The 14,771-nt window shown below is 47.5% G+C and overlaps 2 protein-coding genes across 2 annotated transcripts; both read left to right on the top strand.

Moving 5' to 3' along the window:
- On the top strand, positions 1,295-8,061 carry LOC100622028 (tripartite motif-containing protein 6). The gene is made up of 7 exons (XM_021062360.1): positions 1,295-1,741; positions 2,468-2,563; positions 3,430-3,660; positions 5,358-5,380; positions 6,876-6,976; positions 7,260-7,286; positions 7,499-8,061. The coding sequence occupies exons 1-7, from the start codon at positions 1,319-1,321 to the stop codon at positions 8,059-8,061; spliced, it is 1,464 nt and encodes a 487-aa protein (XP_020918019.1). The 5' UTR covers positions 1,295-1,318.
- LOC100738522 (olfactory receptor 52B4-like) lies at positions 12,160-13,120 on the top strand. Its single transcript, XM_003482526.2, has one exon. The coding sequence runs from the start codon at positions 12,179-12,181 to the stop codon at positions 13,118-13,120; it is 942 nt and encodes a 313-aa protein (XP_003482574.1). The 5' UTR covers positions 12,160-12,178.

Raw genomic sequence — 14,771 nt, 5'->3', positions numbered from 1 at the left:
GGGAAAAAAAAAAAAAAACAAAAACAAACAAACAAACAAAAACAAAAGGTCAAAAGTGTATTCTTAGTTTATTTGTTGGGAGTTTTCCTGTGAGGGATGGAGAAAGGGCAGTGCGGTGTCTAAATCACAACGGGTTGTAAGAAGTGTTAGTTCTCAGGATGCGCCATCACCTTATTGGGGTCATTGTTGTTTCTTTGCCTTTTTCTGGGAAGGCGACCTTGAGAGATGAAAGGGCTCCACGTGAACAGAGCTGTTCGGAGGTAGCCGTGTCTTCACAATAAGTCTTACCCTAGGTCTTGGAGATTAGCTCCTGGGGAGCAGTGCCAGCGTGACGGCACAGAGGGTGAAGATGCCCACGAGAAAGATCTAACCCTCTGGAGGGACCAGGAGGTTCTAGGGTTTTCGTCCTCGGAAGCTAAGGACCTGTGTGTTGGGCACAGAGCTAGTTCAATGATGGGCAAAAAAGGTCTCATGGAGCTTACCTTCCAGTGGCAGGATTCGTACATTAAAGATACATATTAAATGGTGGTAAGAGGAAAAATTAAGCAGCTAAGCATATTCAGAGTGATGGTTTGGGGGGCCGTGCCTTGGCCAGGCTTGACAAAGCAGACCCTTCTGAGAAGGGCGCATGTAAAGAGAGAGTTAATGAAGCCATGCAGGTCCTAGGGTCTTCCTTGCAGCAAGAGCAAAAACGCCCGAAGCAGCAGCGTGTCCTGGTGCTTTGAACATTGAGAATATGGGAGTTCCCGCTGTGGCGCAGTGGAAATGAACCTGACTAGTATCCATGAGGATGCGAGTTTGAGCCCTGGCCTTGCTCAGTGGGTTAGGGATCTAGCGTTGCTGAGAGCTGTGGTGTAGGTCGCAGATGAGGCTTGGATCCCACGTTGCTGTGGCCGTGGTGTAGGCCGGCAGCTGTAGCTCTGATTCTACCCCCAGCCTGGGAACTTCCATATGCTGTGAGTGCGGGCCTAAAAAAACAGTGTTTTGGTGGACTGAGAAAAGGTTAACAGCTGGCAGCTCACCCAAGGCCACTTCTCTCCAGGGCCTCGGTGTGTCCCTTTACCAGGAGGATTCAAAGGAAATCGTTGCTCTGATTTAATGTCTGATATGAGCAGGGCAAGAGCGGGTTTGAAGTTGGAATGAGATGCTCTCGTTACCCCGGGTGTTTGGCCTCTTTATCCAGAACAGTCAGCCTCCCTTTGCCTCCCCTGTTTCTCACCGGAACCCTCTTTTGTTTGCCCATCTGCCCAGGATTCTATACGCAAGGAGCACCTTCGAAGCCAGGGCTGGGCAGGCAGGGGCCGGAAGAGTGGCTACGATGACGTCGGCAGTCCTGGTGGACATCCAAGAGGAGGTGACCTGCCCCCTCTGCCTGGAGCTCCTGACGGACCCCCTGAGCATAGACTGTGGCCACAGCTTCTGCCAAGCCTGCATCACGCAGAACAGCGAGGAGTGGAGGATGGACCAGGGAGGGGAGAGCAGCTGTCCCGTGTGCCAGACCCGCTACCGGCCTGGGAACCTGCGGCCCAATCGGCACCTGGCCAACATCGCCGAGAGGCTCCGGGAGGTGGTGTTGGGCTCAGGGACGCAGCTGAAGGTGATCCTGTGTGCGCACCACGGAGAGAAGCTCCAGCTCTTCTGCAGGGAGGACGGCCAGCTCATCTGCTGGCTCTGCGAGCGGGCCCAGGAGCACCGTGGCCACCACACGTTCCTCATGGAGGAGGTGGCCCAGGAGTACCAGGTGGGCCCGGAGGAGGGACGGCGGGAAGGAACAGACCCCTTCGCAGATTGAAACATTTCCTAACGCCCTCACCTCACGTCTCTGTGGTCATCTCGTCCCATTTCCTAGAGGATGCACCTACAAAGAGCCACCTCGAGTAGAAACGTTACCGTGTTCTCACTGCTCCAGATCTGCCTGAATAGCGGATGCTGCTGGGGGCCAGTAAGGGGTGGGCAGGTTGAGTGCGGGGGATGTGTTGTCAGGGGGCTTAAAGGACTTAAAGTGGGAGTTCCTGTGGTTGCTCAGTGGTAGCAAACCTAGCTAGTATCCACGAGGGTGCGGGTTCGATCCCGGGCCCCGCTCAGTGGGTTAAGGATCCGGTGATGCTGTGAGCTGTGGTGTAGGTCACAGATACGGCTCGGCTCGGATCCTGTGTTGCTGTGGCTGTGGTGTAGGCTGGCAGCTGCAGCTCGGATTAGACCCCTAGCCTGGAATTTCCCTGTGCTGTGGGTGCAGCCCCCCCCCCCAAAAAAAGACTTCAAGTCGTTCCTGGTCAGGTTCTGTGCCCTGAGAAAAGAGCATTCCTGCTGTTCCCACTGGTTTCCATCCCCTGTTTGTAAAAGATAACATTGGCCTTCTCCGTTTTCCATCCCAGCGAGACTTCTGAGGTCCGCATGACCCCTACCCCATTCCTTCTATTTCTACCGATTTGACACGACCCTGATCGACTGGGTGCATTTCTTCCAGGAGAGGTTTCAGGAGTCTCTGAAGAAGCTGAGGCAAGAGCAGCAGGAAGCTGAGAAACTAGCCGCTCTTATCAGAGAGAAGAGAGCATCCTGGAAGGTAAGAGAGATACTTCCTTTTTTAAAAATTTATTGATTTATTTTTTTAGGGCTGCACTCCCAGCACATGAGAGTTCCCAGGCCAGGGGTCAAATCGGAGCTGCAGCTGCTGGCCTACACCACAGCTCACGGCAACGCCAGATCCTTAACCCACTGAGCGAGGCGAGGGATTGAACCTGCGTCCTCACGGAGACTCTGTTGGGTTCTTAACCCGCTGAGCCACAGTGGGACCTAAGAGAGATTCTTCCGAAGCAGTCCTGGGATGTGAGTTGGGGCAGGGGAGCCAAAGGCCTGGTCCTGTCTGTTCCCTGATTTGACCGGACAAGCTTCTTCCTGCCTGGTCTTCATGGCAACACTTCCAACTGAGGGTATTTCTCTTAGTGCAGAACCAGGGGGAGAGAAGAGGAAGTTAGAAAATGAACACATCAGAGGGAATCTAGGTTTTTAAAGACAGTCACGTAGAGAGGAGCCATGGCCATGGGCGGCTCCCTAAGTCTTGATCCTGGACCTTGTGCTACAGCTTTGAGCCGTCAGCCCAGGCCAGTCATTCCTACGTTCAAGTTCAAAACTGGAAGGAGTAGCTGATGTTGACACCTCAGAGGCCAGGGAGACGCTTGGAGTCTACAGCTCACCCGGGAATCACGATCTCTGTAGGAAGCCTAGAAAAGGCCGCCTGGGCCCGGGGTCTGGGAGGAGCTAATGCGAGAATAGAAGGAAGAAAGAGGTTTCGCAGGAATTCCTCCCCCATTCCTCCTCCTCCGCTCTTGAGACCTGCCGGGAAAGCAGTGCTGAGCCCACCGCCTCACCCCTGGCACAGGAGACCCTCAGCTCAACAGACCAGCCTCTTTCTCTTCTCTGTTCCTGAAGAATCAGATGGAGCCCGAGAGACACAGGATCCAGAAGCAGTTTGACCAGCTGAGAAGCATCCTGGACAAAGAGGAGCAACGGCAGCTAAGGAAGCTGGAGGAGGAGGAGAGGAAGGGCCTGAGTGTCATCGCAGAAGCTGAGGGGGAGCTGCTCCAGCAGAGCCAGTCCCTGAGAGAGCTCATCTCAGACCTGGAGCGCCGGTGTCAGGGGTCAATGACGGAGCTGCTGCAGGTAAGGGCTGCAAAGGACCCACAGCCTGAGAGGCAAGACAGAGAGAGACTAACTTGCCCTCCCTCCCGACATGGGATTCCTATCCTGGTGATGGAAAGAACAAAATCTTCCTTTGACCCTGTCTGGTTTTTTCCTATTGGCCAGCCAGAACTCATGGATACAGCCTAGGATAATTAAAAGCACACCTGCTAAATGAATGTCTCACTTTAATGTCTTAGGTATAAAGAAATTCGATACTATGCAGAAGATCTATTATATGGAGCAATGTTTTATTTATTTATTTTTATTTTTTTGTCTTTTTAGGGCCGCGCCCGAGGCACATGGAGGATCCCAGGCTAGGGGTCGAATCAGCTACAGCTGCTGGCCTACACCACAGCCACAGCAACATGGGATCTGAGCCACGTCTGTGACCTACACCCCAGCTCATAGCAATGCCGGATCCTTCACCCACTGAATGAGGCCAGGGATCGAACCTGTGTCCTCATGGATGCGAATCAGATTCGTTTCTGCTGAGCCATGACAGGAGCTCCTGGAGTGATGTTTTATAAAGCAGCATTTCTTTTTTTTTTTTTTTTTTTTGTCTTTTGTGTCTTTTGTTGTTGTTGTTGTTGCTATTTCTTGGGCCGCTCCCGCGGCATATGGAGGTTCCCAGGCTAGGGGTCTAATCGGAGCTGTAGCCACCGGCCTACGCCAGAGGCACAGCAACACAGGATCCGAGCCGCGTCTGCAACCTACACCACAGCTCACGGCAACGCCTGATCGTTAACCCACTGAGCAAGGGCAGGGACTGAACCCGCAACCTCATGGTTCCTAGTCGGATTCGTTAACCACTGCGCCACGACGGGAACTCCTAAAGCAGCATTTCTCAATCGTGGTACTTGTGATCTTTGGGGCTGGTACATTCTCTGCTGTGAGGGGCTGCCCTGTGCATTGTAGGATGTTTAGCAGGATCCCTGGCCTCTACCCACGAGATGCTTGTAGCGTCCCACCAGCTGTGACAAGCAAAACACCCTCCAGACATTGCCAAATGCCCGCTGTTGAGAATCACTGGTCATTAAGCACCTTTTGTCGCCGATACTCCGCTGGGATTGGTCAGGTTCTTGTGACCCAGCTTAGTCCCAAGCAGACATGTACCAAACTCAAGTGCTTTGAGGTTTTTTTTTTTATGTAATCACCACCTCTTCTCCCTTCTTTGCTTTGACTCTTCTCTGGGGCAGAACCATTGAACATGCTGTAATAGAAGTTTGAACAGGTCTTTTGAGGCACAAAGAATGGGCTGTGGTCTGTGTGTGTCCTGAGGTCCAGAGGGCACAAGCGATCACGTCCAAAGAGGTTTGATGGAGAGGCTTAAACTGCAGCTGGAATCTGAGCAGCTGTTCTCTTCACAGAGTGAAGAATGTGATGGTGGCGTTGCGGCAGGATGTACCTTGCGACATTCTGGAAGCTTCAGGCTGTTTCTTATTTTCTGTTTGCTTTCTTGCTTTCCTCTTGCTCTGTTTCCTGGTGGGATAATAATTCCTTTACTTATTCTTGGGCCCTAGTATCAGGGTCACCTCTGTTTTGCAGCCTCCGTGTGGGGACCGTCTCTACCCCCATCGCATCACGGGGAGGTGGGGTGGGATGAGGGATGTGGATGAGGCTGGGTTACAAGACAAGGCCCGTCACTGCGAGACCTAACCTGTCTCTTTCTTCCCTAGGATGTGAGGGATGTCGCGGAAAGGTATGTGTAGAACGCGAGCGGGAGCCCTCGGGTGGACAGGAGATGCGGTGGGATTGGCTTGTGGTCAGTGGGAAAGGAAACAAAACATCACAGAGCAGATTTACGACGCTGCCGACTTGAGCTCCTTGTCCTGAGAGCTTGGGGGGCCCCCAAGCAAAGGGCACAGCTGGGTTTCTATGGGAGGAGAATTTGGATGGGGACAGTGGTGTCCTTCACCCCCCACCCCCTTACCTCTTGACGGACCTCCCTCCCTCTCTGCACACCTCTGTACCTGCCTCCAGTAGTGTACAGCGACCTCTAAATACTCAGGGATTTTCTTGGCCCACGGGCTTTGTCAGAGAGGAATTTTCCATCTGGATTCCCCCCACCCCCGAGGTCTAGACATCAGCTCTTGGGACATCTACTTAAATTCCCTTTTCTCTCCCATCTTTGAAACCATGCACACCTGGTTTCCTAATTTTCCTCGGAGTCCGTTTAATTCTAGTAAAATCACAGGCCCGAGACCTTGCAGGGAGGGGCCCTGGTCCTGGGACAAGAACGTGTCCTCTCCTCTATCACATCCTCCAGACTTTCACTCATCGAAGAGACCCTACAGCTGCCCACACACCTGGTACCTCACAAACCCATGTGCCCTGGAGCCTGAGGTCTAACACTCCAGCTGGCATGACACTCCCAGAGACCAGGAATCCTGAGAGGCTGTCGTTCTCCCTCGGCCTCTGCGAGGCCCTGTGACCTAAACCACAGACTTCATAGCCCCTCACCTGATACTCTCCAAGCCCCAGCAGCAGCTTCGGGTGCTCTGCTGCCAACACAGATGCCTATAGACCCTCTAAGAGGGCAGTAACATTTGAAATATTTTATATCTTTTTTAGAGATGGCTAAGGATTTCCAAGCCATTATTTTCTTTGATATTATACAGTCTCTAGGATGCAGAGAAAGCAGGGGAAATTATCATATTTTTCAAAGCAACAACAAACTGTAGAAATTAAAATGAGGCTTTGAGAGATAAAGCCTAACTTTTTCTTTTAAATTGATGTATAGGTAATTTCTAAGAGTATACTAGTTTCAGCTGTACAGCATAGAGATTCAATATTTTTATAGAATATACTCCATATAAAGTTACTATAAAATATCAGCTATATTCCCTATGCTATGCAAAAGGCACCCCAATGATCACTGCAGCACAATTAACAATGGTCAAGATGTGGAAGCAATCTGTGTCCAACAGCAGATGAATGGATGAAGATGTGGTGTATATCCACAATGGAATACTACTCGGCCATAAAAAAGAACGAAAATCTTATCACTGTTCACACAGATGGTCAGAAGCTAGTTTTTAGTCCAGGTCTTCTGGCTCTGATGTCAGTGCTCTTTGCTAATTTTCTCCAGGAAAGAACGTTGAAGTTCACCAATGGGCTTGGGAGAAGAGGGAAACAGGTGTTAGAGGCACCCAAGATTAGCGGTGTTGGAGCTTCACGATGTCTGCTCTCTCTAGGAGTGAATTCTGGACCCTGAAGAAGCCAGAAGCTCTCCCCACCAAGCTGAAGAGTGTGTTTCGAGCCCCAGATCTGAAAAAGATGCTGCGAGTGTTTAGAGGTGAGGAGATTCTGAGAGTAGAGTTTGGATGGGGGATAATGGTAGTGGTAAGAAACAGAAAGAACAGAGGGTACTTGGGAACAGTGGCAGAGAGGGAGGTCAGAGCGGGAGGAAAACAGTCTGCTGAAGAAGATAAGATCTTTATGCTGATGGGCAAGTGAAATGGCCAGCTCACATCCCTGCAGAGTTCCCTGCCACACCCCTCAGACAGGTAAGAGGACAGAGAACCTGCAGACCTGAGACGCTGGTTCTTTATAACGTGATTGACCCTTTATTGTTACAGAGCTGACAGATGTCCAGAGCTACTGGGGTGAGTAGACACCATGGCCTCTTTGAGCTGTCAGGTTCTCCTCTTCCCCAAACATACCCCCACCCCCTCAGCTGTGAGACGCTGTTCTGCCCTCCAGCTCCCCAGCCACCCCATAGCTCCAGTTCCTCCCACCCACATCCTGGGCCTCCTCTTCTCAGTCAGAAGACCCAGGTACCCACCCTCACCCGCTGATGCTGTCCCTTCCCCCACAGTGGACGTGACTCTGAATCCACACACGGCCAATTTAAATCTCGTCCTGTCTAAGAACCGGAGGCAGGTGAGGTTTGTGGGCGCCCAGCAGTCCGGGTCGCGCTTGGACGAGCACTACGGCTGTGGCGTCCTGGGCTCTCGGCACTTCTCCTCGGGGAAGCATTACTGGGAGGTGGACGTGGCCAAGAAGACCGACTGGATCCTGGGGGTGTGCAGCGATGCGATGGCACCCACGTTCTCCTTCAGCCAGTTTGCCGCAGGTCGGAACGTTTACTCCAGATACCAACCTCAGAGCGGATACTGGGTGATTGGATTACACCGGAAGCACGAATACAGGGCCTACGAGGACTCGTCTGCCTCGCTGCTGCTCTCCATGACTGTGCCTCCCCGCCGGGTGGGCGTGTTCCTAGACTACGAGGCCGGCACGGTCTCCTTCTACAACGTCACCAACCATGGCTTCCCCATCTACACCTTCTCCAAATACTACTTCCCCTCCACTCTTTGTCCGTATTTTAATCCTTGCAACTGTGTGGTCCCAATGACCCTGCGTCGCCCAAGCTCTTGAACATTCTCCGGTTCTCGCCCACACCCCAGCAGTACCCTTCTGCCCTGAGGCTCGTCGGCATCAGAGTCTCTCCTTTCTTACCTTCTGGTTTCCTGTGTTTTCACTCTCTCCCCTTTGAACACGTATTGACTCAGGGCTAGAGTTGAGTAACCCAATGGCGAGAGTGAACATCCTTGACAGATGAAGTCTAGAACTTGAGATGGGAGAGGGGTAGCTTTCAACCTCTAAGTACCATTAAGCATGGTATTTGATGGAGGTTTTTCTTTGGAAAATCTCTTCTATTAATATGATACTACTTTGTCTACTGAATGGAAAATTGAATTTCCACAGATACTGTCTCTAATTATCGTGATAATCACGTCATTTTAATTCTGTTATTGGAGTATATTGATTTAGTTTTTAAATCTAACACTAATTTCTGAAATAAACCACTGTTATTCTTCACATGCAATGCTGGATTTGTGTTTGCTAACACGTGTTTAGGTCTCTGTCTAATGAAAGAAATTGACCTGCAATTTTACATTCTTGTAACATCATTGTCAGGTTTTATAAAATATGATAGTGAGCGGAGAACTTGCTATGTGTTTATGTAAGTATGCATAGGATTGAGTGTTAAAAACCACTATGTTAATTTTGTTGGCTTTAAATTCAACTTAAAGAGATTCTAACTTCAATTTTCACTGCAAACTTCATGATTCTTACAAATCTGAGATAGTAATTGAAAAATTAAAAAAAAAAATCTTCCAAATGCATTGAAGTGAAACAAGGGAGACGAGGAAAATAGTGAACCCAGGACAGATTTTTCTCCCAGAATGAAAGGAAAATGTATAGAGAAAATAATCAATATACGGCCCTTTCAGGAAGAGAATGGATTCTTCCAGCTTCTCCATACCTCCTTTTCTTTACGCTCAGACATGAACAGTTCATGCTTTGACTTTGGTAGAGAGGTGCTATGTACTTTTTGAGCCATTTGTAAGTGAAATGATAATGAGGTGGCTGTGAGGGCGGAAACAAATACGAAGAAGTTGACTGGAGCTGGCTGCCCATTATGGTAGCCGAGAGCCTGCAGTGGCTCTTGAGTGCTTCACTGTGCCGAGTCTGAATGGAGGCGCTGTATGTGTAAAATATACACCAGAATTTGAAGACTTAGTTCAAAATTTATATAAAATATCTTACTAATAACTTTTATAGATCTCAGTGATAATATGTTGGATATGTTGGATTAAATAAAATATATATATTAACTTTACCTGTTCCACTTGACTTTTTTTCCTTTTTTTTTTTTTCCTTCCTTTCTTCTTTTTATAGCCACACCTGGAGAAAGAAATGGAGATTCTCAGATACTAATGAAACCATATCAAAGGATCTAATATATGTGTATTTGGGGTTCCAAATGAAACGAAAGGAAGAATGAGACAAAATTTTGGAAGTAATAATTACTGGAAATTTTAAAAATCATAAATGTATAGATCCCAAAAGCTCAATAAACCTCAAAGAGGGTAAAAGCAGAAAACTATGCCTGGGTACGTGACAATCAAACTGAAAATTAAGATAAAGTGAAAAAAAAAAATCAGCGTAGCTAAAGGAGGCAGGGAAATGAAATACAAAGGTTCAAGATAATCAAGACTCATGCCACTGGTATGAAGTGTTAAGCCTGTCCATTTATATACCATCAGGTGATAGTGAAGCATTATTAGTCATGACTGTCAAATTTAAAACTTAGGAAAACTCGGGATGGATATAACGTTAATATAGAGGAACAAAACTTTAAAAATCGTAGGTACATATTAATTATGTGTATTTATATTCCTGTTGAAAATAGGTTTCACATTCGTTGAAACAGGCCTGGAGCAGAGCTAGATGAAGTGGAAAAAGGTTTTTGTTATCAGAGTAGCTTGAGAAAAGCAAGGATAAAGAGACTCAGAAGGAAGGGTGGGAGCTGGGCAGTGGTTTCAGAGTTGGCCTCCTGGGAAGAGGGTGAGGCTGGTAGACAGCCCCGTCCCTGGAGTCCCTGATGTAAGCATGTCCCCCAAGGGCTCCACATAGGAGGACAAACAGCCCAAATCCTGATGCCTCACGTCTCTCCATCCATTCCTGTAGTCTCAGCCTACGTCTAGTGAGAGAACTAGACATCTGTGGGCGGGGTGCTTCCAGAATCAAGGTAAGGACTGGGCCCCTGTCGTGTCCCAGACAAGCCAGAGGGGACAGGAGTACTGGAGACTATTGAGCAAAGCCGACAGAGAATGGCAAAGAACAGGGTCACACATCTGCCTGGACGTGGAGTGTGGGGTCTGGGAAGGGAGCTTGAGAGCATGAGGGCAGGATGGAGGAAGCTGCCGCGTGGTAAACAATGAGAAGCCATCCGATACGCGGCCAGTGCCAATGATTTGGTGGGAGATGAGAAAACAGAAAGCATGTTTACTTAGACTGCAGACACCTCCTGGAAAAATGAAAGGAGCCCTGAGAAGAGGGGGAAGGCTGTGGTCCCCCGTCCTGAGCCAGACACTAGAAGGGGCTCTGGGGAGGCAGCCAGGGAATCGTGGCAGATATGAGAACTTGGAGCCAATTTTCCTCCCCAGGAAGAAAAACCAGGGGCCCTAAGAGAGGAAATGAGTAGAAGTAGTGATATTATTGAGTGTAAGATATGTCCTAGCCCTAGAGCTAGATATTTCAAGATACGCTTCTAGTTCATATCCTCGGAAACCCCGTGAAGAGGGTATTTAAAATTTGGCTCCAGTTCCCCCTTCTGGTGAGAAGGGGCTTGAACATGGATGCTCTGGGCCCATCACCATACCTACCTGCTCACACATGCACCCACCATTCCCTCAAACCACCACGCGAGTTAGGACTCAGGCACATGGCCCAATGCCTGAAAAATAGCTGCTGCTCCAGATGTGCTTGTTGAAGGGTTAAGTGGATGGATGAAGAAAACTTTATACTAGGAAGTAAGTGGTGACATTACCTGTGAATTCTTAGCAGAAGAATCTTCCAAATATCAAGTGCCCCAAACCCCTGCCCTCTGGAAATAATGATTTTTCTCCCCAGTTTCAGTCATTTCTAAGTTTATCTCCCTAAGGCATAAGCCGGAGGAGTATCTCATCTCAGCCACACAGGCCCTGTCTATGTTCTCTCTTAAAGTTCTCATGACCCCTTTTCAAAAGGGAGCCAACTGTATGTGGTAAGTCAGAGCATTTTCAAACTCATTTGATCAACTGTTGGTTGTGAAATGTGGCAGGGCATTCATATTCCCTGAGTCTCCCTTTCCTGAGGTGTGAAATAGAGATATCTTCTGCTTCCTGGACTGGATTTCTGCTCCCTAAATGGAGAATATACAACTTGCTGCATATGCAACACACATGCAGCAATTCTTGGTGTGAAATGATGCTGAATAAATATGAGTTTAATTCCTTTGTGACTCTATTATGTTCAGATTCATTCCATTCCTGGAATTATGACTAACCTTTCAGCATCAGACTCTTCAGGCGATTGCTCTTCCAATAAACCTCCACAAGTAATCACTCTAAAGTGGTGATTGTTGTAAACTACTTGTTTCAACATACGAAGGCTGCCCTAAGTGTTAAGATATAATCAAGCCCTTCACAAACAGGAAAATCTGCCCACACATCCCCCTGTGTGTACACCTTATATCCTTCTCACCCCATGTTGGAAACATTTCATGAGCTTCCTCTGTTGCCATCATCTGTAGGTTTACTGTTATGCTGCTTCTCGTCTCTTCCCATTTGTAATTTATGATAAACTCATAATTTTCAAGGTCAAGTCCAAGTGTCAATATGTTAACAGCTTTCCCAGACATGCACACTGATTTCTTCTGTAAATCCATAATCCTCTGTTTGAAAGTGAAATAAAGACAATAATACCTCTTAGTTTGTGTAGCTGGATTGCGGGTCACAGTCTTACGTGTTTGCACCTGTCATGATTTGCATGTTGAAGCAGACAGAAAGAATGGTATGCCTAAAGCTCCTGGTGTCTTCAGAAAGTGTGTTTGTATATTTCTATAATTCCTCTTAATAAGATATTTAAAAGAATACACATATATATATATGTTTCCCCCCCCCATCTGTAAACAGGAAGTCAGGTCAAGGTCCTATGTCTAGGTATGCTTTCCTTTAACCGCACTGGGGTCAGCCACACCGTCTTCTACTTGCTGGGCATCCCCGGCCTTGAGGACCAGCACCTGTGGATTTCCATCCCCTTCTTCATTTCCTACGTCACCGCCCTGCTTGGGAACAGCCTGCTCATCTTCCTCATCCTCACGAGGCGCAGCCTGCATGAACCCATGTTCCTGTTCCTGTGCATGCTGGCCGGGGCCGACCTGGTCCTGTCCACCTGCACAGTCCCTCAGGCCCTGGCCATCTTCTGGTTCCGTGCTGGGGAGATCTCCCTGGATCGCTGCATCACTCAGTTCTTCATCATACACTGCATCTTCATGTCTGAGTCAGGCATCCTGCTGGTGATGGCGTTTGACCGCTACGTTGCTATATGCTACCCTCTGAGATACACCACTATTCTGACACACACGCTGATTGGGAAGATCGGTGTTACCATCTTTCTGAGAAGTTATTGTACCGTTTTCCCCATCATATTTCTTTTGAAAAGGCTGACATTCTGCCGAAATAATGTCCTTCCACATACCGGTTGTGAACATATTGGCTTGGCCAAATATGCATGTAATGACATTCGAGTGAACATCTGGTATGGCCTCTTTGTCATAGTGTCAACACTGTTCTTAGACATCCTGTTAATTTTTGTGTCCTACATGCTGATTCTCCGTGCTGTCTTCCACATGCCTTCCCAAGATGCTCGTCACAAAGCGCTCAGCACGTGTGGCTCCCATGTCTGCATCATCATCCTCTTTTACGGGCCGGGGATCCTCACAACCCTTGCTCAGAGGTTTGGACGCCACATCCCAGCTCACATCCACATCTTGCTGGCCAATGTCTGCGTGCTGGCTCCCCCGATGCTGAATCCCATCATTTATGGGATCAAGACCAAGCAAATCCAGGAGCAGGTGGCTCACTTGTTTCTGAAGCAGAAATAACTTTAGTATAAGATATGCACTTTCAGAGTCTCTAGCCACCTGTGAAGAGGTCTGTGGAAGTGGTGGGAGGGGTCAGCTGAACCCCTAGGCAATAGCTCTATGGGTTCTGTCTCTGGAGCAGATCCTCCAGAGAGGTTGCGGGATTTAGCCTTCAGTTGTCAAAGCAGTTGAGAGAGCAGAGCCCTGCTTGACGGAGCAAGCAACCTCCTGCAAAGACCCTGGCATGGGATAGATTGATTTTCAGAAGGCATCGCTCCTTGCTCTTTAGAGTTAGAGGACATGAGACCAGTGCCCGGCCCTGGGATTTTGTTCAGCTCTTCCTGAGTTTCTCGAGTTCTGAGACAGCTTTTGAAATCCCTTGACCACTACATCCAAACCTCTCCTGAACGTCCTTCCTTGTAGCTAAATGACATTTGTAGAATCAGTGGTTCCTGGATTTTACAGCTATTCCTATTATATCATAATTTATATCCTACTAACATGCATGCCTGTCGTAAGGGAATGGAAATAAACTGTTTCGTATTTTGTAGAACGACCCACGGGGGGACTGTGGTGTTTGTGCACCTGATCCTGCTCTTTGGTCTGGGATGTATACGTAAGCACACGACTCTGTGTTGCAGGATAAGTTCGCAGTGAACTTTACAGACGATGCCAAGGTGTTTTCCTGAGCGGCTCTGTTTTTATACATTCCCACAAGCAAAGCATGGGTGATCCTGTTCTCCATACCTTCATCCACATTTAGTGTTGTCGCTATTTTTTATTTCAGTCATTCTGATTGTCCTTGTGGTTTTAATATGCATATCTCTAAAGGGTCATGATGTCACACATTTTTGTGTGTTTATTTATCCTCTCAATAGCCCTCCTCAGGGAAATGTCAGTTCAAGGATTTTGCCTATTTTCTAATTGGATTCTTTTTTTTTTTTCTTTTTTTCCTGTTTAACTGCTAAATTGGGGGCGTTTTTTTTACATATTCTAAACACAAGGCATTTGTCACATGTGTGGTTTAAAGACAGATTTTTCCCAGCAGCTTGTCTTTTCCTCTCCTTAATGGGGACTTTATCAAAGTAAACACTTTTTATTTTAAAAACTTCTTAGAGTTTTTAAGTCGATAAGAAATCCAATTTGTTAACATTTCCTTGCATGAGTTATGCTTTGATGCCATCTGAAAACTTTTTATCTATCTCTGGTTTCTGGGGATTTTCTTCCAATATTTTTCTCCATGTTTTATATTCATTAAGTCGATGATCAATTTTGAATTAATTTTCATATAAGGTGTGAGATTTAGGTCAAGATTCTTTTATCGATTTAGTTTCCTGTTAGCATTCATTTCTCCAGCACCATTTAGCGACAAAAGCTGTTCTTTCTCTGCTGAATTCCATACCTTTGTCCAAAATCAGTTGCGCATATTTGTATAAGTTTATTTGTGTTTTTTTCTGTTGTGTTCCATTCATCTACGTGTCTATTCACTGCCAACGACGATGGACTTGATAATGCAGCTAAATATTAACTTTAACATCAAGTACAGTGACTCCGCACACATGAGTTTTTCTTTAATTGTTTTAGATATTCTAAGTCTTTTCTCTTTTCCTAACAAATTTTGGAATAGGTATATCTATGTCTACAAAATCCTGGCTGAGATTTTTATAGAAAT

Source organism: Sus scrofa, chromosome 9, assembly GCF_000003025.6.
Source record: "Sus scrofa isolate TJ Tabasco breed Duroc chromosome 9, Sscrofa11.1, whole genome shotgun sequence".
In the NCBI taxonomy this organism is placed as follows: Eukaryota; Metazoa; Chordata; class Mammalia; order Artiodactyla; family Suidae; genus Sus; species Sus scrofa.
Note: the sequence above shows the minus strand (reverse complement) of the source record. Positions and strands in the feature narration are given on the sequence as shown.

Bases quoted from the DNA above. Each gene is read 5' to 3' on its own strand.
- LOC100622028 (XM_021062360.1), top strand. From the start codon at position 1,319: ATGACGTCGGCAGTCCTGGTGGACATCCAAGAGGAGGTGACCTGCCCC. The intron at 2,564-3,429 runs GTAAGAGAGATA...CTGTTCCTGAAG, and splicing joins AGAAGAGAGCATCCTGGAAG to AATCAGATGGAGCCCGAGAG. The intron at 7,287-7,498 runs GTGAGTAGACAC...CTTCCCCCACAG, and splicing joins AGATGTCCAGAGCTACTGGG to TGGACGTGACTCTGAATCCA.
- LOC100738522 (XM_003482526.2), top strand. From the start codon at position 12,179: ATGCTTTCCTTTAACCGCACTGGGGTCAGCCACACCGTCTTCTACTTG.